The following is a 21,724-nucleotide window of genomic DNA, read 5'->3' as shown; positions in this document are numbered from 1 at the left end:
TATTTTTCTAAAGCTTTTTTATATACAGAAAACCCTCCCTGGTATTTCAGCTAAAATGCACAGAGTGCTGTAATAACTGCAGTTCCGAAAAAGAAAAAAAAAAACAAATTAACATTTCAGAAGGTAAAACTATAGCATAATCACAGAAAGTAAAAATCTTGCTTTCCAACAGTTTTTTTTTTTTTCTAAAATGGATTTGTAGGCAGTTAAAAAGCCATGAGGCTGGAGAAATGCTTGTAAGAGCTATCACTAAGGAGAGCAGGATGGAGAATCTTTAAAAAGCACTAAAGTTTATGAAAATTAAAATAGCAGGGATTTCAGAGTTATGGTATCCTGGAAAATTCAGTTGTGCACTAGAAGCCCCTGTATGTGCCAGAGTACATTCACCTGGATGGCATGTGTGATGTAGGTGAGGTCTCAGATATCTGAGTGTGGGTGTGCATGTGAGCTGTATATGGGAAAAGGACACATGCTTGTCATTCTCAGGGATTTTCTGCTGTCTACATTCTTTTACGATCTATGCAGCTGTACAAGGTCTAGATTGTCCGTACAGAGCGTATGCCATTGAGGGGCTTATGAACCAGAGAACAGATATAGGAATTACAAATTTTGCAAAAGTAATTAATTCAGATTTGAGGGATTCTGTATGTATATAATTCTGGTTATTACCTACAGGTCAAGCTGTTTCTGAAAGTCCAGTCAGCCAACACTCTCTTTTATCCACTATCTTGTGGACTGTGATGAGGAGTGACTACAGTGCCTCTACAGAAATTGAGATATGTATCCTACTTGTATTTGATTGTACTTCTTTAGGTGGATCTCTGTACAAAAGAATACTCTCAACTAAATTTCTCAGTACCAAAAGATACCACTATCATATTAAAATTGACATCTCTTTAGCTGATCAATAATCCCTGGGAACTGCTGCTGTTTTCGTGGTAGCTATGCTATAGAAGAGTTGTTAAAAGCTCAGCTATGTTAATTCATCAGAAGCATCCTGTTTTGCTTTTTTATATCAGTTTAATTTGTTCAAGTAGTAATAGACTAATTAAGTGGTAGCACAACTATAGTACATTAAGCCTATCTTGAAAAAGGGAGGCTTTAACAATGCATGTAAGTTTGGCCCCAATATCCTGCTCCCGCCATTTCTACCAGTGAAAGAAACTAGATCCAACAGATGGACACAATCAATACTGAATGCTTGAGGCATCTTTAGAGAATCCCAACCCTCCCATGCAGACCCTACAAAGACTCAAACACTGAAAAGCTGCATGGCTTTTGAGCCCAGGGTCAGCATGAGCAGAGGACCCAGCTGCTCTTTGGAACTTGGTTCCACGCTGACCCAGTAATAGCCAAGTGAGAATCCCTCAAGGTCCCCTCTGCGGTTGCAGTTCCTCAGTTTTCCCCAAGGGAACTTAACAAAAATCAGCTTTCCTACTGAAGCAGCTGTGCTGGGAGGAGAGCCAGAGCAGCAGAATGGTGGGAAAGCCTCCCTGGATGTAGGTCCCTATGGTCATAAGGCCACAATCCTACTTTCTCTATCCCTCAATGTCCTTCTCTTTGAGGGGGAAGAGTTGAATGAAATCCTGCAAGCAATTCTTGTGGTGTTTTTTAAGGCTCTCCTGTAAGTGTTTTCAAGGGATGTGGTCTAGCTGTTTGTTATTCTTTGTTCTACCTAGTACTAGGATGCATTCAAAATCCTGAATATCCAGGATATCTTCTTTAAAGCAATCCTACCCAAAAAGTTCATTAGAAGATGTGGTAAAATCCTTGTATCCAGCTTCAGTATGGCTTTTTTCCAGCTACTCTAGCATAGTCGTCTAACAGTACACTGAACTGTGGTCATACTGCTTTTTCAATGGTTATAATATGGTCAAATTTACCAATGGTAATATATTTCTCAAACAAGACAATCCCTATAAAAACTGTGAGTGTCAAACAGTATGTATGTCAATCTTTAACAAACAAAGCTAAAAACAGAAAGAATGGGATAGATTCTGCTTTGTTACACTGTGTGAAATCTTACTGAGTTCACAGGAAAAAATACAAAGGCATTCAGTTATTGCAGTGATGAATAAGCAAGAGCTTGTTTTTACCTCAGGAGACTCATTCTCCACAGAGGAAATTTGTTCTAACCGTGTCTGACAAAGTCTTTCCACCCAGTGTTGCACTTTTTCTGATTCCTCTAAGTCTTCTCTCTCTGTCTCAGAGACCTTAACCATACCAGCATTGCAGAAAAAAAATTTACAAAGATAGTTACAACACACATAAGATTCAACATGGAAAATGTACTTTAAAATCTTTTTTGCAAAACTGCTTATGCTTTGGTAGTTCACTTCCTCTTTCACTTGTTCCAATAGCCTCATCCGTGAAAACCTTTACGTGCCAATGGAGTAATCTTTAAATCAACTGGACTTCTCATTAGGGTGAGAACCGATCTCATAAACTAGGAAGTGCAGGATCACATCAATATGTTTGCAACAGCACAGTTAATTTTCTTGTATGTTATTTAAGTCTCTGACACTAGAACATATTCTCTGGTAATTATAACCCCATTCAAGTCAGAGTTAGGACAGTAAAAATTTGACCCATTGTCTTTTTGACATGTCAAGAGGATACACTTTTTTTTTGAACTTATAAAAATTTAGAACCTTAGATAAGATCCTTCTATTGGAATAAGCTAAAAAGTACCACTTCCTTGTTTTCCATTTCTGCTGACTCAGGGTTCTATTTTTCTTAAATTTGTCATATACTTATTTTGAAATAATTGTCACACCTTTAATGTTTACAGTTAGCAGAGTTTTATGCTTTATTATTTCAGTTTAAACATTCTCTCTGTATCCTTTTTTTCCTGTTAGAAATTCTTTACTTTCTACAATTCTCTTGCATGAAATTCCCATTTTTCATCTTTGTAGGCAGCTTACTTTCTCGGCAACAAAATATGAATACGTAGGAACCTTACCGAATTCATGGTGGAAGTGGACTGTGTGGCAGCTCCTTTAACCCTGCAGGTTCCCCCGTGTGCACCCCCCCATCCCCATCTATTGGCAGAGGGGCCCTGCCCCTTGCTCCTGATTGGCAGGGAAGCAAAAAACACAGTTTTAAATATGGCACTGTTTTTGCCTCCCAGCTGGTCAGCAACAAGGGGTAGGAGGGAGGTACGCAGGGGAACCTGCAAGATTTGAAGAGTTGCCATACAGCCCACTTCTGCTGTGAATTCGGTAGGTCCTTATGAATAAGAAAAGGAAAGTGGTGAGCACCATTTCCAGCATTTGCTTGGTACGTCTTCTCTGATGCAAGGTACGCTGAACATTCATAATTGGTTCTGCTGAGGTACCACCACCCTCAAACAAACAAAGTCCTCCAGTTAAGCAAGATATTTTAAATGTAATAAATAAGATGCATTTTAGTGAAACAGGATCCTCACACACATGCACAGGGCTGGAAGGGGTGGCCTGGGGGTATTTGCTTAAATACCTTACTTAGTTGGGGCCAATATTCTTGTTAGAGTCAAAAGGGGGTTTCTCCTCAGTAAGGAAAGTAGGAACAAGAAGAAGGAAATTGTAAAGAAACATAGCACAGAGCCTATAACAACATACCTCTTGTACAAGCCGGTTAATTTTCAGCTGTTTTTCTCTTTCCAACATCCCTTCTTTTTCTTTGGCAAGTTTTTGCTCAAACTCCATTTCCTTTTTATTTTTCTTCTGCTCACACATACTGTCACTCTTTGATTTCTTTTTTTCTTTCCCTTTCTGGGAAGTTTTTAATTACACAAAAGTATAGCATGTATATTTAATGGTAGTTAAAAACACCACAAACTTTCAGCTTCATTGAGCCTTCAGATACATAAGCACCTGTCTTAGAAGAATTAAATTCTCTAATATATGAGACGAAATTTGCCCCTATTCAGAGAGGTTGTATGTCTTCCTGCACAGGGTCAAAGCAGTTAAATATTGTATAGGAGAGGAAAAAACTAAAGTGTGAGATATTTGATTTGAAAGAAGTGCTACACTATTCATAAATCACTTCTTTTTAGTAAGTGCATGATACTATTCATTCCATCCAGGAAGAGCACACACCAACTACAGATGCTTCCTCAGCCTGACGAAGGGTTTATGAACCCAAAAGTTTGCTAAGAATTTTTTTCCAACTATTTATTTGGTCTAATAAAAGAGACCAGATTTACCCGAAGAACCTTGTCTGATACAATGAAGGCATTTACATGATAGGTGCTTATGTATTACAGGCAGAAGTGAAAATTTTGTAAAGAGGCTTTCTTGCTTCACACAGTAAAAATACTACATGACATGCATACTGAGAGAGAGAACACACAGTTGTAAAGAGAAATTTCAGTCATCAGAGGGAACTGAATCACCCCCAAGCAAGGAGACTATGGTGAATTTTAGGGATGACAAATGGACATTCGTGGCAGCCAAAGGATTAAAAGGTACCTCATATGTACTGGCCCCTTAAAAATAAGTGCTAACACTGTACAAAGCGATTCTAAAGCTTACACTCTGGCGAAAAAAAAAGTCTCTTTTAATACAATGGAAACTTGCAAATAGAAGCTCTGAAGTTTGTGTCCTAATTGTCTTAGATGGAACCTGTAACCCAGCTGAGAGTTTAGTGACTATCAGCTGGCTTTGCCAAGGTCAACTGGGAGGGCAGGGCACCCCTGCTGTGCTCCAGTGTTCATGACCAAGGTGCAGCAGAGAGGATTTGATTGGCTTGCTACAGGTAGGTGGCTTCCAGTGCAGCAAGGGACAGGGCTCCAGGCTTGGTTGGAAGAGCACAAGCAGTATACTGAGGAAAGCATGAGCTGTTCCTCTTCTCAGCCAGCAGAACTTCTCAGCAGTTTGGGAAACCAAGGGTGCAATGAAAAAGCATGCAACAATCAATCTCTGTACAACTAAGGATAAATTTAAGAGTCCTACAATACTGGAAACAGGTAGTTAACTGTGCATCTGACAGAGTAGGTTGTCACCTATGCCTCTTTGAACCAGCTAGTCTCAAGCTACCACCCTGCCATTCCTTGTACAATACCGGAGAAAAGGTATTGGGTCATATGTCTAATCTTGGCAATAAACGTTTGCTTCATTTAATTTTATTATTGATGGAAAAAGTAGTCTTAATAGGTAAAATTAATGTGTTCCATACGTTTCAGTAGCTGCATGTTTCTGCAGTCAAAACCAACAGTACAGTGCCTGTTGTCACAGGGCAGGGGCTCAGGAGCAGCCGTGATCTCTCCTGGTGCCCCCTACTGTGCCAAGTGGGTGTCTATGTACCCTCGTTATCTTGCCTGCCACGTCTTGCTGGTAAATAATATGAAAGGGAGGCTGCCTTTTACCCCCTTGAGCATAGTGCTCTTAGTTATCCCAGCCCTTTGTCCCATGTGGCCGATCTAGTACACCCAGCCCTGTGGGCTCCTACCACCCCTAATACCATGCCCTAAGCCTCTCAGTTGTCCCGGACGTTGTTAAGTCTATTATCTCTTCTTGGCGGCCTTCTCCGGGGCCTCTACCCGTACGCTCACCCTCTCCGGGCTTCTACCCGTACGCTCACCCTCCCTGGGGCCTTCTTATTCCTGCACCCTACCTGGGCTTCTACCCATAAGCTCGCCCTTCTCCAGGCTTCTACCCATACACTCGCCCTTCTCCTGGGGCTTCTCAGTATGCTCACCCCCTTCTGGGGCTTCTCAGTATGCTCACCCCTTCTGGGGCTTCTCAGTATGCTCACCCCCTTCTGGGGCTTCTCAGTATGCTCACCCCCTTCTGGGGCTCCTTGTTCCCATGTGCCCTCCCTGGGGCTTCTACTCAGTCTCTCGCCCTCTCCGGGCTTATTCTCGCGCCCGCACTGGGGCCTATGTGCGCCCTCCCTGGGACTTACCCCAATACAATGCCATGCGCCCTCCCTGGGGCTTACCCCAATACAATGCCGTGCACCCTCCCTGGGGCTTATCCCGACCCGAATGCCAAATCGCCCTCCCTGGGGCTTATCCCGATCCGAATGCTAATCACCCTCCCTGGGGCCCTACTCATGCCTGCGCCCACACTGAGGCCTTGCTCGCGCAATTCCCGTCCACACTGGGGCCTATGTGCCTCGCGCTCCCCGCGCTCTGGGCTCAGGTGGCCATAGCTGTGCCTGGCCCCCAGACCCGCCTTCTTGGGTCACTCGCTCGCACTGGGCTCCTTGCCCCACTCGACACTGCCCCACTGGGGCCGGGGTCTATGCAAACCCCAAAACGCGGCACCCTCTCTGGTGCCAGGAACCCCCACGCTACTGGGGAGCTCCCCTGAGGCCTCCTCCAACCCCTACAGCCTCTCCCGGTCCTCCGGTGTAACCATAAACAAAACCCATAAGCCAATCAGCTGCAACACAAACTTAGGCCTCCTGGCCAAACTCCAACCCTAAGCCCTCAGGCCCATCAACATTACCATCCCAGCCAGGGATCCCCTGCCTGGTATTCTCCTCCTAAGCTACTCAGGTCATCAGGCTTCTCATGCTCTGCTCACTCCCACAGAGCTCCATCTTCTACAACTGCCAGAGGGGAACTGCCTTTTTGGCCTCAGCCCCGGATGTTTGTATGGGCCAGGCCCTGCCCCCTTCCAGTCAGCTGACCTCAGTGGTTGTCCCAGCAACCCACCTGTGTTTTTATCATTTGTACTACAACGACTTCATGTCTTGTGTAGAACTACCTATTAGTTTGCAGCTTACAGTTAGTTACTAGGATATTAGTTCATTATTTACAAAAAGACACAATTTTTTCTTCTCTGTGCTAGGTGTTATCATCTTATTTCTGATTATAAAGATTTACACTGAACTGAACTGTATATGTTATTAGTATAAAAGACAAACAAATACCCACCAATACTAGCCGAATGCACAATTATAAGTAAAAAAGACTAGAGTTACCCCTTCCATTTTTTCCTATGGGTTCATAATTTGTTCCTTGGGTTTTGCTCTGAACTAAAAATATCTTTAAGAGGAAGTAAATTTGTTTTATAAACATTATTTTGCAATTTTTGAGCAAGATGAAATATATTTCCCAGTTTCAAATATTTTAAAAACACTTTTAAAAAGCAAAAACTGGTTTGATCATAAATACTCTTTTTTTGGCTTTTGGTTCACACAGGACTCATTTACATGTGCTAATAAATCATAGTAGGGTTCCTGGGACTACATCTATACATGCTTCCTCTTGGGAGCAGATTTGCTCCCAATGGGAACAGCCTGGTACTCCCTGCTCCATGGGAGCTCCTGCTCTTCTCTGCCCCCTGCAGCAGCCAGGGGAGCTCCAGGTTCCCCAGGCACTAGCTTGGGGGATGGCAGGGGGCACAGGGCTAGTCCCAGCAGGCATGAGGCCAGGAGAGAACTGCTAGCTGCAGTGGCAGCTGTCTCCTGGCCCCATGCACACTGGAAAAGGACCTGATGTGCATGGCTCCAGGAGAGAGCTGCCCCTGCAGCCAGCAGAGCTCTCTTGGCCCCATGCCTGTGGGGGGACACAGCTGCCAGGAAGCCCCCAGCCAGGAGCTGTCCTGAATGTGGGATAGCTGCCAGTGAGCCTCCTGCTGGGTAGGTGGGAGGAGGTGGGGGAGAAATGGGGCTCACCAGCATCTGCCCTGTTTGGTAGGGAGCTGGCTGCTTCGGGTAGTAGGTGGAGGCTAGGAATCCAGCCCTCACCTGTCCCCCAGAGCAGCCCCACATGGTGCATGCTATGTTCCAGGGGACAAATGAGAGCTGGATTCCCAGCCCCGACTCACCCTCCAGAACAGCCAGCTCTGAGCCAAGAGCTGGGACAGGAGGCAGAAAGCTCCCCAGTCCTGGCGTTGACTGGCTCCCAGCTCTTGGGGGAGCTGAGCAGGACCAGGACCAGGGAGGGAGCTCCCTATCCCCTGTGGCCCCCTGCTGCTTAGGCTGACAAGGAGCAACTTTTTCAGCGTTTACATGAATATTACTCTGCAGTATCTACTGCGCAGTAAATGGTGCACATGGGTAGACACTGCCACTTTACTGCGTAGTAGATTGGTTTATTGCACAGGAAAGTATCTCATGTTGACATACCCACTGTGCAATATACTTCAAGAGAATTGCATTAGGCTTTTATTAATATTTTCAAATTGTTTTAAAGGCTTACAAAAGCAATGTAGATGCTTAAAGAATATCAATGTAGAGGTGCACAGGGGAGTCATTTATTTATACTAACAAGTTAACACTTTTAAAACAGAATCATGTTTTTCTCTTACATAACCTAACTATATAAATGGTGGTCATTTGCATAGGGAAATAACTCTGGCATCTCTCCTCTGGCAGGGTAGTAAAATAGAATCCTCTATATCAGAGGTGGCCAACATTTTTGCCAGACATGACACAAATTAGCCTTGCACCCTTTCTGAGCGCTTCCTGTGCCCTGTGCTCTCTGCTTCCCTGTGCTCCCTGTTTGATTTGCTGCTCTGATGCCTGCTTCCTTTCCTGTGTTCCCTGACAAAACTGCTACTTTGCTTTCTGCTTCCTCCACTACCTGCTCCTGTGTACCCTGCTCCCTCCCTGATCTGCTGTGGGCCACACACAGAGACTGTGCACCACTTGTGGCATCCATGCTGCAGGTTAGCCACCCCTGTTCTAAATAGTGTCCATGATCGATGAAGCTGACATTAAAGTTATTATCCTGACTTCAATGCAGGATTTGGCCATATGATGGCACCACCAGTTCTGAACATCAACCAGTTAGACCAGGTGTTTTCAACCTTTAAGGAGTGTACCCCTTATGGTGGCAGTGGCCAGACAGCGAGTGGGGGGGAGAGGGTGGCAGCAGCTGGACACGGAGCTGGGTGGGAGGTGTGTGGGGGGGGTGCACACAGTGGCAGCTGCCATGTGCAAATTCCCCCCAGTCCCCCCACCGTGTCTGGCCAGCTAGGTGGCACCTGTGCAGCCTGCAGAGGGGAGCCACTGCCCTCCCCCCTCTCTCCCAGTGCTGCTCCTGGGAGGTGGCAGCGCGGGATGGTGGTGCTCTGTCCCTGCCTGCCCATGCATACTCCCAAGCACCTTTCCAAGTACCCCTGGGGGTTATGTGTACCCCCAGTTGACAACCTCTGGGTTAGACAACAATGGCAGAAGGTCTGTAAGTGTCAAAAGATATTGGAAACAGAAAGTGAGAACAGGAATAGGATGTTATTTGAAACAGTATTGAATGACTTAAAGGTAATACTTCAAACCATACTATCCTTGTATTAAACTTTAGAAGCATGTTTTGATTATCTTCATCCATTATGTGTGAAATTTATTCCTGCACAAAAGCCTACTCACCACTTAGGACACCACTTACTGGGAGATTTTTAAAAGCAATAATAGAAACTAAGCTTTCAATTCTCACTGAATTTCTGCTTCTGGAAGATCTCTGTTAAGCACTATTTTGATGGCTTACAAATAGTGTGAGATTCGTGCTGTCTACCCTATTGACTCAGACAAACAATAGGATGAGCATCTCCTGCAAGAAGCTGCCAGCTCTCAATTTCCCTTGAAATCACTCAGTACTTCAAAAGGATCAGACCTTACAGGCGCACTCCAGAAAAACCCATCTACACATGCATATATTAAGTAAAAATAATTTGAATTTTCTGAGTCCATGTGATGTAAAGAAGCTTGATACATGCCGCAGTGGTTACAAATAAATGTACACTTGTTATACCATTTATTTGAAGAATGATAAGAGAGAGAGGAGGAAAGGTAAACACAAAACCCACAGCAAACTCTAATTTACACCTCTATATGCTGTATACCTTGCGGATTGTTGGAAATTTTCCTTCATACCGATAAAACCATCCAAAAGCTATAAAAATGCAAAGAAAAGTGTTTGTTGAAGAAAAGTCCAATATTGGTTTAGAACAACCCAGATATACTCGCAACAGGTTAAAAACTACTTGAGAGGTAAAAACAAAACTTTGGTAAGAAATGGCAATTACTTTTTAACAGCATTGATCAAAAGGCTTTATATGTACATGTACTGATATGTTCAGCTTAATTTTTATTGATATATTTTATATGAGCTAATTATTCAAGACACACAGTCACTCTTAGTGCTATAATTTACAGTCTTACCCAATGCTTTAGAGTGATCATGACAATCCTTTAGCCATAACTTACTGAACAAAATCAAGTTATTGATTAAACAACATTCAAGCTTGCGTACTACAGAGAAACACTGAGAGAAAAAAAATCTCCATTTCTCAATCTTTATGTTCTTTTAAAAATACTTTCCTAAAAGCTACATCCTTAAAGTAAAAATAAACAGCCATTTAGAACAATACAAAGAATCCAGTGGCTTATTAATAAATATGATGTTGATAAATAACACTATCAATTACACTGATTTCTCATTTTTGTTCTTCTCCACAGTCTTTGCATTCATTTCAGGTATTTCTGGAGAACAATAATGGCAATATATATTCTCAGCTCTGTAACTATGTTAGCATTTACTATTCAAATAAAACGGACACTATCCTATCCATGAAGTAGAGAAAAATAGGAAGCACTCAGTTCAGTGTCAAAACAGACTGTCAGGAGGAAGTGAAGTATAGGAAGAATCTGAATCAGGACAGGAAGTTATGGCTGAACAGCAAACCTGTTTGTCCTGCTTCATGCTCATTCCATCCATGTCATCTGCTGTAAGCTGGTCACGTGCAACTCCCTTTAAATCTACTAAAGAAACAAAGGGGGAAGGAAATAAGGAGACAGAAATGAGAGTGCAACTAGAGGCTTCCATGAAATAAAGAAGAAGCAATGATGTGAGGCTTTTCATGCCATTACAATATTAGGTACATCAGGAATTATCTAAGTGAAATAAAGGATCTCCAAGCAGCTTCAAGCACCTGCAGTGCACTGAAGCTGGAGGAGGATCGTGGTGGGGGAGGATCATGGTGACTACTCACAAATTTGACCATCAACAATGATCTGGTCCAGATTAAAAGGAAAACACTATCCCTTCCCCTTCCTAGAAAACAGCAATATTATATTTACATGACAATACTACCCAAATTGTGGCACAGATCTAGGAAGGCATGTAGTCAGAGAAAGACCTTGCCTCCAAGTTTGCAATCTAAACAGACAAGCGAGAGAAAGGAAGTGTCATCCTCCCTGTTTTAGCCGGGGAATCGAAGCACAAAATTAAGCAACTCGTCCAAAGTCATGCAGGAATGCTGTGGCAGAGTCAGTAATGGAACCCAGATCTCCCGATCTCCAGGGCTAGGGACAGACATTCAAAAAGCCTGAGCCTGAATTGATTCAATCTTTGCAGGTTAGTTTAACTTGCCTAGACTGAACCAATTTGCAAGTGCACAGACATTCAGGAAATACAGAGACATGTCTGCATTGGCTCAGGCCAGAAGCTGGAGGGTGCTAGAATGCATCTTCGGCTGCAGGGAATCTGTGATATCGGGAGGTGGGAGGGGTGGCGTGGCCAGCCCTGGCAGTAGCCTCAAGTGAACTGGCCCTGTCCCACTGCCACGGATCCAAGCCAGTGTCTGCCTGGGACTCTCCCCTCACTGTTCCAGCAGCTGGGGTGGGGGACTCTGCTCTGCAGCCCCCTGGGGGCAGAGGGGGATAAACCCCCTCCCTGCCATGCCAGCCAGCATCTGGCCACACCCCTGCTACCCCCACCACTGGATTTAGTTTTTTAGTTAAAAACAAGCTTCAGAGCACTTCCACTGCCTTCAGAGAGCTGAACCACTCTTACCGCTAACGCACAACAATTCTATGAAAAGTTACGGTGTACAAATCGCACCTTATTACAGAGGAGATTTGTTCCCTTGACAAATCCTACTAAGAAAAAATGGCCACTGACTTAAATGGAGTTTTGGACTGTAGAGAGTGTACAATTTGGGCTATAGATCTGCAGTGGTGGGAAAATGACAAGAAGGGAATAACAGGGAGGAGAAAAGAAGTAAGGACAACAGGAAGGAATTAAATAACAGAAAAGTAAAGAGCATGTGCATCAAAAAACCTCTTGTAACCCATCTAGGAGACATGGACATTTGTTCCACTCTAGTGATTAGTCCAAGTAGGTTGCTAATGAATCTGCTTGACAAGCTGGCAAATGGACTTGAGCCCCTGACCCAGAAACACTTACAAACATGTTTAAATAAAACCATAAGAGTAGGCCCACTAAGAGTGAGCCTGACAGCCTCCTCATTTTCTTAAAGTTAAGCAGGTGCCTACGTTCTTTGTGCATAAGATACAAGAACTACAGAAGTATTTGCTGAAACCAGGCCTTACACATTTTTACAAGGTGCAAAAGCGTGGCATATTAGTTACCAGATGACGTGACTTATTTAGGGGCCAAGTATTTAGTCATGGGACAGAATGTTCATGCAGTCACAAACGAGCTTGCATTATACATGAAAAAGATTCATATTAGTGCATGAAAAACAAATATCGTATTTGGATGATTCACTCTTCCAAATCCAGGATGACTATGAACTTAAGATGACACCTCAATAATTCATTCTTTAAATGGAAAATTACAAATTTCTTATAATTTTCCATTTACAGAATCTAATTGCTGGACACTTGACTTAAACTTGCCCCCAACAATGGTGGCTCGGGGGAAAAACAGGCAGCCTGCCCGCTGTTATTTACCCCCCATCCCTGTGCCCTGCCACCTGTTTCCATACCTGATCCTCAATCCACACTGCCACTGCCTCCAGATCTTCAGTGCCTCCCAGTTCCCCAAATTTCCACTGTTGCCTAATACCATGCCCAATCCCTGATACCTTCATACCCTCATTACCTCCCAATCCCCCTGCCTAATTCCCTAGACTGCCACCCACCCCCAGATCTCATCTGCTGCCCAATCCACTGCGTGTTCCATGACATTCACTACTGCTTGATTCCTGACACATGCTGCTGCTCCATCCCCATCCCCTTGATCCCGATGCGTGCTACTGCCCTATCCCTGCCTGTTCTCTAACCCCCTACTGCCACCTAAGCCCTGGCCCTAGCCAGTGGCTCCTGACCCAACTCACAGCTGCTGCTGACTCTTGGCAGCCGCAGCAGCCACAGCAGTAGCAACTGCAGCAACAGCAGCTCTGGTCACAGTTCCAGCCTGGTGCAGGCAGAGGCTGCATCTCGGGCCTGGGCATGGGGCTGAGCTGGTGCCAGAGCCAGAGCACTGGTACTCAACTTCAAGATGAGGCTTGTTTTTCCCTGTGCTAAATGAGGAAAAAAACTTCATCTTGGATTCAAGTAAATACAGTAATAATGATGAAATCTAGTTCTTACATTATGCTCTTTATGAATAGCTGTCAAAAGCACTCTGCAGGAGGCAAGTAACATCACCCCTATTTAACCAAAGAGGAAACTGGGGCATGGAGAACAAAGTGATTTCCCAAGGTTACCCCACTTGCCCTTTTGGAAGAATGGTAGCTACAAAGTAACTATTGAGTAGATCAATGGCCTGTTTCCACACATGTGTTTCTCTCCTGGGTGACCGTAAGAAGTTTCCATCACCTGAGTCCAAAAAAGCTAAACTGCTAAAACTAGTCACATATAGGCATTTTCTTTTTCTTGGGAGAGTTGCTGGTCTCTCAGAAGAAAACATGAGTGTACACATGTTCAAGACTTGGACTGCTGCAAGAGTAAAATAACTTGGAAGCAACCAGTGTTAAATCACTCTCACCTGGGACAGTGAATGTCTGTACAACTTACGCTTCTAAAAGAAGTCACAGCACAGTCCTCTAGCATCCCAGGATACACTTCTCCTGTTTCTTCCTCACTTACCCCAATAGTATGCAACTCTGGCTGGACTCCACGGACATTTATACACATACTTTTTTGTCTTGCAATGCACTGGAGATCTGCTGCTTTGAAGCAGACTTGATTAATTGAATCCGCTCTCCATACAAGCTGACACACGTTGCACTGCATCACATGCAGTTGTATAAGCAGCAAAATGCACACCAGCATACAGAAAATAGTGGCAGTGCACTTTTGAACTAAAACACCTCTGTGTTTTAGTTCAAAAGTGCAGTGCCATCATTTTCTCAGCGCTGACACACATTTCACTGCTTATACAACTACAAGAGTTGCAGTGACACTTACATGTGTAAGAATGCCCTACTACTCTAGCCAAGTAGGAAGCAGAACGATCTCACTTTGTGCTACAGGGAGACGCAGGCTGACTCTGAGCAGTCTGGGTCGGCCAATCAGGGTTTCCCTGTGCACTGCTGCCATCTGTTGCTAGGCAGACTGCCATCTGTTGCTAGGAGCACTGTCTAGCGAGGGGTTCTACCCCTCTGAGCCAAAAATATGAATTCCATATATATAAAGAAAACATAAGAGAGAGAGAGAGAGGGAGACTACCATCTTCCCATTCTCCCCAACATGAACTGAGAGCATCCACTTACTCCATCTCAGTCTGAAAGCCAACTATTAAATTTCTACTGTCAACCACTCCATTTCCCCAAGATCTCTCCCAGGTTAGACACCAATCATGAAAATGATGACTGCATAGCTGATTACTCACTAGATATGGAGTTAAAATACTGACATTGGGCTCTGAGGTAACAAAATGCCCATAAATCCTGTAATCTATTATGCAGAAAATATTTTCTTCATAGATATTAAATTAGAGCATGTAGCACATTTTATGAAATTTTCTCAGATTCACACATACATGTGCATACATCCAGCATATAAGCATTTGGGGCAGACGTTCATAAAACAGCTTAACTCCCATTGAGCATCAGGGTTTTTTTTTTTTTTTTTTAAGTGTTCAGCATAAAAGTATCTCCAATTGAGAGCAGTTCAGTGAAAATCATACCATTACTACCTAGGAAATCTGCCAGAGGTTGACATTATCTGAAGCTTACAGAACCTGCTGAATAAAAATAATATGGACAACAGCAAAGTAAACCTCTCCTCAGTCCTGGCTGGGAAGACTCACTATCTCTAGGTGGGATAGCTCAGTTTCCAGGCCAACATATTTTTTGCGGAGGCTGTAAAAAGGCTTATAGTTAAGCCTGGTGGTGGGACTTGTAACCTAGATACCACTAAGCATTCATCTCATAGGTTTGCAAACAATCAAGAAGTATTAACCTTTACTCATGTCTATAACGTACTGAAATTGAACCGGTGAAATATTCTATATATCCAAGACAGATACTGTTCCTCCAGCACCATTTTCCTTAGTGAACAGGACAGAATCTGTTGCTTACCTCTGTGTTTAGGAGAAGGGGCACGGTGAACTTCAGCAGTCACATTTTTTACAGTTTTAGGTGGCTCTTTAGGTGCCCAGTCCTCTTCCCATTGTTTCTTAAATTTCTCTTCCTCTGCTGTTATCCTAACAAACACAAAACATATTGCTTAATGTTCTGATTTTTAAAATATTACGTAATTCAAAGAATATTTTGTTACTTTTGAATACAAATTATTTCCATCCAATTAATTTAAAAAGCATAACTCTTATTGTATATATATGTGTCTACTCTTTTATTCACCAACAGAACTAATGCACATAACTTATGGTAAAATGTGTGCAAATCTGCTAACTAGCCATTTTGATGCTGTTTATGGCCTATAACAATGGTTTTCTCAATAAACTAGATGGGGGGAAGTTTCATAGAAGTTGAAGGAAATTCAAGTCCCTGCAATTACATATGCACAGTAACCACATGAACTGGTCTGATGTCACACTGGGGTATGCTCTGGAGAAGCCAATTCTCAGCACCCTTGACTGATTGTAAGGCCAGGAGAAACACTTATGGATCCTCTAGTCTGACTGCACAAGGCAAGTTAAAGAACTTAAAACTCCCTCAACAATTTTTATATGAGCTTCTGTTTGAGCTGTGAAATCTCTTTTAGAAAGCTATCTTGTCTTAACTTAGAGAGGTAATTAGCCATGCTAGGCTGAAGCTGAATAAAAACCAAGGTAGGGTGGCACCTTATAGACCACCTGGTTCAGACAAGCATAAGCTTTCACAGACAACAGCTTACATTGTCAGATGCATCAGATGCCCATGAAAGCTTACGCCTCTCTGAATCAGTTAGTCTCTAAGGCTGTCTATACAGGTGCTCTGGGGGTGAGGCAGGGATGGAGACAGCGAGAGCTGCTCTAATTAAAATGCCTGGAGCGTCTCGTGTATCAGTGTCCCTGGAAGCAAATGCTGGAAAATTCAATTCTTCTCTAAGTGAGCGGAATCATAGAAAATTAGGGTTGGAAGGGACCTCAGGAGGTCATCCAGTCCAACCCTTCACTCAAAGCAGGACTATCCCTAGCTAGATTATCCCAGCCAGGGCTTTGTCTAGCCAGGTCTTAAAAACCTACAAGGATGGAGAGTCCATAACCAGCGTTCCCTCTAAGCTGTATGGTGTGCGTAGCCACGCAGGCATGCTCATACAGCACTGTCAGGCGTGCCTGCATAACCACACATGCCGCACAGCTTAGAGGCAACGCTGTCCACAACCTCTGAGTTTTTACCACTCTCCTAGTGAAAAAGTTTTTCCTAATATCTAGCCTAAACTTCCCTGCTGCAACTTAATACCATTGCTTCTTGTTCTGCTATCTGCCACTACTGAGAACAAGCAGGCTATTATAAATAATACATTTCAGCTGGTTGAGTAATAATTTAGAGCTTTACTGAATTTTTTTCACCTGTTCATCCAAGTTTGCAGTTGACAAAAGTGGGAAAAGGAAAGGAAAGGAAAATCAGCTTTCTATTCTCCACTGAAATTTTTTTTGTTAGAAAGAAAAAAACTAGCAAAGATTTGCATATTGACAAAACAGGAATGTTTGCTTAAAAGATGTTGCCAGAATTATTTTCATGAGGTCTAGTATACTTAACTAGCCATTATTTAGTGTACCTAGGCAATTACTTACTGTCCAATTTCTTTATGATATCTTTCTTCTTCCTCTGCAGTCTTCTGAGTCATCTCCTGTTTTCTTCTGCAAAACAGAGCAACTGGCATACTATGATAAAAATACACCACCCTTGTGCATAGATACAACATAAAACAAATTAAATACACAGATGAGAAAACCTTGCACTGGGATAATCTGAATTGTAAGATACCAAAAGCTTATTTTACAAACTCTGGCCCTCATTGCCTCAGTTCAGAAGCCTCAGGGCCTCTATGGACAGAGGCAGGTCTTCAAATTCCCTGTCAACTACCTTCAGAATTCATTCTTCATTGCTCAATGAGCTCTTTATGATATTTTTGATTCTGTGCAGTTCATCCTAAAGATAAATGGACACTGGAAAGTAATACTCGGTGTTTTTTCCCATTACAAGCATAGAAGAATGGCTTCTTTCTAAGTGGACTGGCAACTAGGAAGCAGAATGGCCTATCAAATACAAGGCAAATTGCCACAATTGCAACTTTAAACCAGAGGTCCAAAATGAATTAATGCTGTAATTTTGCTAACCAAGGAAAATAGAAGCTAAGGAACCATATGCTTTGTTACAAAATTGGGAATGGAAGAGGCACAATGAGAGATTTTGAAAAAATATGTACAAAAATAATATAGACACATTCCTCTTTCTAATCCCGTAAACAAAATAAAGGAGAGGTGCTAAATGCATATGGCTTAACGATGTACTGATGTGAAAACATCCAGTACTGGCAGAGTAGGATTCATTCTGCTTACTGCCAAAGTATTGTGTACAATATAGGAAAATATTTTATTATTCAAAGAGTCACTAAGTTCAGAGACATATTTGTGATGATTTTCTATTTTCACAGATTTAGACAACTTTAGGAAAGGTGTCTAGGCTTTTAGTAATAAACTTGTAGGGTAAACTTCAGAAAAATTACAACATCTGCAAAGGCCACATATTTTAAATCAATTTCTGAATCAATGACCGTTAAGCATCCAAATACCTTTAAAAACATGATCCTTAGTCATTTCCCCTACTTGCTTGTGTGAAATTTGCAAATTATGGTTGTACAAAAAAACCTGATTTTTCGTTTGGAGCCTAAACTACAAGGGAGGCTGCCATTGACCCAAAATAAAAATGCCTCAATTTTTTTGCCAAAACAAACTTACCCCAATTTTTAAAATGTTCTAGTTTGATTCTGTGAATATGGTCTCAAAACTTTACTTAGGAAAAAAAAAAAGAATTGGTATATTTTCATAGCTTTAGGGATGCTCTATTCCATGCTGGCTCAGGAAGTATGTGAGGCAAGGATTTCTTTAGTTGTAGTTGGGAAAGACTTAGACAAGCTTTCAAATACGAGACATTTTTCTTCAGGCCAGAGGAGACAGCTACCCAGAGACAGTACAGTATTTACTTGAAATATAAGAATAGGTGTTTTTTCCCGCACAATCAGTATGGGGAAAAAAACTCATTAAGTTATATTCGCATACAAAGTGGAGGAGGGAGCAGGCAGCTGTTGCAGCTCTGACTCTGCATCCCCACCCCAACTTCACCTCTGTAGCCAGACAGGCTCCTACTTGCCTCCACATGTGGCTTCCCATTGGAGAGCTGAAAGTCCCACATGGAGGCACTGAGACAGCTGGCCTGGCCCAATGGTACACAGCCCATACCCCCACCCCGAACCTCACACACACCTCCACACTCACCCACAAACCCCATGTCGACCCCCTCCTGCAGGCAGCAGCTCCTCTCCCCACTTACCTGGCTGTCTAGCCACACAGCTCTGTGCCTCCACAATCATGGAGTTGGAGGCACAGAACCCGCCACAGTTAAATTATGTACAATTATGCAGTTATCCATGCCTTTTATGTGCAAATTTGCATGAACGCATAGTTGCATAATTCCACATGGTGTACCTAACCAGTTTCACTACCCTCCACTGGACTCTCTCCAATTTGTCCAATTCCTTCCTGTAGTCAGGGGCCCAAAACTGGACTGCTCCAGATGTGTCCTTACCAGTTGTGTATAGAGGGAAGGAATCACTTTACTCAATCTGCTGGCAACACTCCTACTAATGCAGCCCAGTATGCCATTAGCCTTCTTCGCAGCAAGGGTGCACTGTTGGCTAGTATTCATCTCATTGTCCAGTGTAACCCCCAGGTTTTTTTTCGTAGAGCTGCCGCTTACTCAGTTGGTCCCCAGCCTGTAGTGGTGCCACGTTCTGTTCTAAGTGCAGGACTTTGCCCTTCTCCTTACTGAACTTCATGAGATTTCTTTTGGCCCAATCCTCCAAGTTGTTGGGGTCTCTCTGAATTCTAGCCCTACTCTCCAGCATATCTAGTACACCACTCAGCTGGGAGTCATCCACAAACTTGCTGAGGGTGGACTCCATCCCAACTTCCAGGTCATCGATGAAGATACTGAACAAAATCAGCCCCAGGACTGACTCCTGAGGCACTCCACTTGAGGTCAGCAGACAACTAGACATGGAGCCTTTGATTATTTCCCTTCAGGGGCGACGCGCAGGGGTGATGCAGATTCATGTGCACCCCCTGAGCGTGGCGGTACACCCCCTACAAAAAGGTGCCGCTGACAGTGTTGGCAGCACCTATGTGTGGTTGCTGCTGGCTATCCCACTGCTGACACCACTGGTGGCATATGCGGGCAGTCCGCAATCCCTGATGTCCGCTGCTGACACTGCTGACAGCAGCTGTGAGTGGTCGCCGACCCCTGGTCAGCGCCTGCCACCCCCACAACCTCCACCGGCACTAGTGGCACCTGCGGAAGCTCTGTGCTTACCACCACTGTGCTCCCGCTGCCGCCAACACAGCTGTATCCCCCCAGCTGCCGGGGGGAATGTATTGTTCATGCTACCCTTTAAACGCAATGATCCGGCTGGTTTTCTATCCACCTTGAAGTCCATTTCTCCAATTCGTAGTTCCTTAGCTTGCTTGCAAATATATTGTGGAAGACCGTATCAGAAGGCTTGCTGAAGTAAGGGTATATCATGTCTGTTGCTCTTCCTGCATCCACAGAGCCAGTCATCTTATCATAGAAGGGAATCAGATTGGTCAGGCATGACTTGCCCCTAGTGAATCCAGGCTGACTGTTCCTAAACACCTTCTTCTCCTTTAAGCACTTAGAGATGGGTTCCCTGAGAACTGCTCCATGATTTTTCCAGGGACTGAGGCAAGGCACACTCAGATTTGAAACAATATGTCGCACATATCATCCACTTCATCTCCACCCACAATAGCTTCACTTTCAAAAATTGACACTTCTTCTAAGCCATTCTAAACTATGGGCACAGCTATGCGCTCAAAGATGGCTCCTCATTGTGCCAACTTCTTCATGGAGGAAGAATTACTAGGAACTGCACCACTAACCTTACCCCATACCTGTGTTACAGAGATGATATTTTCATCATCTGAACTAAATGCTTGGATTCACTTACTGACTTCCACCACAGGTTTAACAACTATCACCCCTCAATCAAATTCTCTCTGGAATGCTCCTACACTAATATCGACTTTCTAGATACCAAATTCCACATCTGGGATGGCACCTACAAACCTTATATATAAAAAAACCCAGGGACCACTATTCCTATGCATACAAGACAAACAGTCATCCCAGGCATGCCAAAAAAGCTGTAATCTACAGTCAGACCCTCAGCTACCACAACAAATGCTCTGAGGGGAACACTTGTGATGTCCACCTGCAGTCTAAAATCTTTCCTTTATAAAACAAGGACACTCCAGCAGATAAATAAACTATACAACTGAAAGAGCTATCCAAATACCGCACTTTAACCCAAAGCAAACCCTCCTGTGATTGCACACCTCTGGTGGTCACCTACCACCTCACACTGGAACCAATTAAACAACTTCAGCCTATACTCGACATAAATCACACCTTTAGATAAATATTTCCAGCCCCTCCCCTCCTAGCTTTCAAACAACCCCCTAACCTTACCCAGCTCATCATCAGAAGCAAACTCCACACTGCTCAACAGACATTAAGTGGGGCACAGCATTGCTCTATCAAGAAATGTTTAACTTGTCAATACATCTCCACTGCTACAATAATCAACACCCCACATAATGAAACCATCAGAATCCATGGATCCTACACATCTTTTCCAAAATGTGATATATCTGATCCAATGCACCACATGCCCTCGTGGCAACTATATGGATGAAACTAAACAGCAACTATGCACCAGAACGAGCTTTCACACCAAAAATCTAACGGGCACACACACACATATACCATTAGGAGTACATTTTTTCATAGAACAGACACTTTCTCTGACCTCACTTTTCTCATGCTCAAGGGAAATCTATCTAATACCTTTAAAATGGGAAGTGAGGAACAAAAATTCATAAGCTGGGTGAACACTACAATCCAAGGTTTTAACACTGATATTGGCTTTAAGGCACATTATGTCCACCTGATGCCTAAATTCTTCCCACACAAGAAAAGCGATAATGACCATCCTTCCTTTTGATAAACCTTGATATCCAAGTATTCAGCTTCATTTCTTCTGCTAATTGTTTGTTTGCTGCTCCTGGGAATTTATTTTCCCCCCTCTTCCAAATGTTTTTACTTTTGCTGTACTAACTTGTCTCCTCAGACCTGAAGAAGAATGACTTGGTACTCAAAAGCTTGTCTAACTCTATCCCAACCACATCGTTGGGCCAATAAAAGATATCACCCTAAGAAACGATCCGCTGGCTAGGAAATTGGCTCCATGGTCGTAACAGCCAGAGGGTTGTAATTGATGGCAGTCACTCATCGTGGTGCCCTGTGACCAGTGGGGTCCCTCAAGGCTCTGTCCTGGGACCCATACTGTTCAA

General features: G+C 43.4%; 1 protein-coding gene across 8 annotated transcripts in view; it reads right to left on the bottom strand.

Annotated features, from left to right (window-relative positions):
• USH1C (USH1 protein network component harmonin) overlaps positions 1–21,724 on the bottom strand; it is a 95,323-nt gene that overhangs the window by 32,793 nt on the left and 40,806 nt on the right. For 4 of the 8 annotated variants that reach the window (XM_019551677.1, XM_019551676.1, XM_019551679.1 and 1 more), the window contains exons 13-17: positions 16,868–16,933; positions 15,207–15,331; positions 10,619–10,695; positions 3,600–3,752; positions 2,097–2,213 (exon numbers count right to left, since the gene is read on the bottom strand). In XM_019551677.1, the coding sequence (XP_019407222.1) occupies positions 2,097–2,213; positions 3,600–3,752; positions 10,619–10,695; positions 15,207–15,331; positions 16,868–16,933 (538 nt within the window). The remainder of the gene's footprint in view (positions 1–2,096; positions 2,214–3,599; positions 3,753–10,618; positions 10,696–15,206; positions 15,332–16,867; positions 16,934–21,724) is intronic. The other 4 variants (XM_019551681.1, XM_019551683.1, XM_019551678.1 and 1 more) reach the window with 3 other exon arrangements.

The sequence above is a fragment of the Crocodylus porosus genome, unplaced genomic scaffold (assembly GCF_001723895.1).
Source record: "Crocodylus porosus isolate Cpor-Errol unplaced genomic scaffold, CroPor_comp1, whole genome shotgun sequence".
NCBI classification, from domain to species: Eukaryota; Metazoa; Chordata; order Crocodylia; family Crocodylidae; genus Crocodylus; species Crocodylus porosus.
The sequence above is the reverse complement of the archived record's forward strand: the minus strand, read 5'-3'. Positions and strand labels throughout refer to the sequence as shown.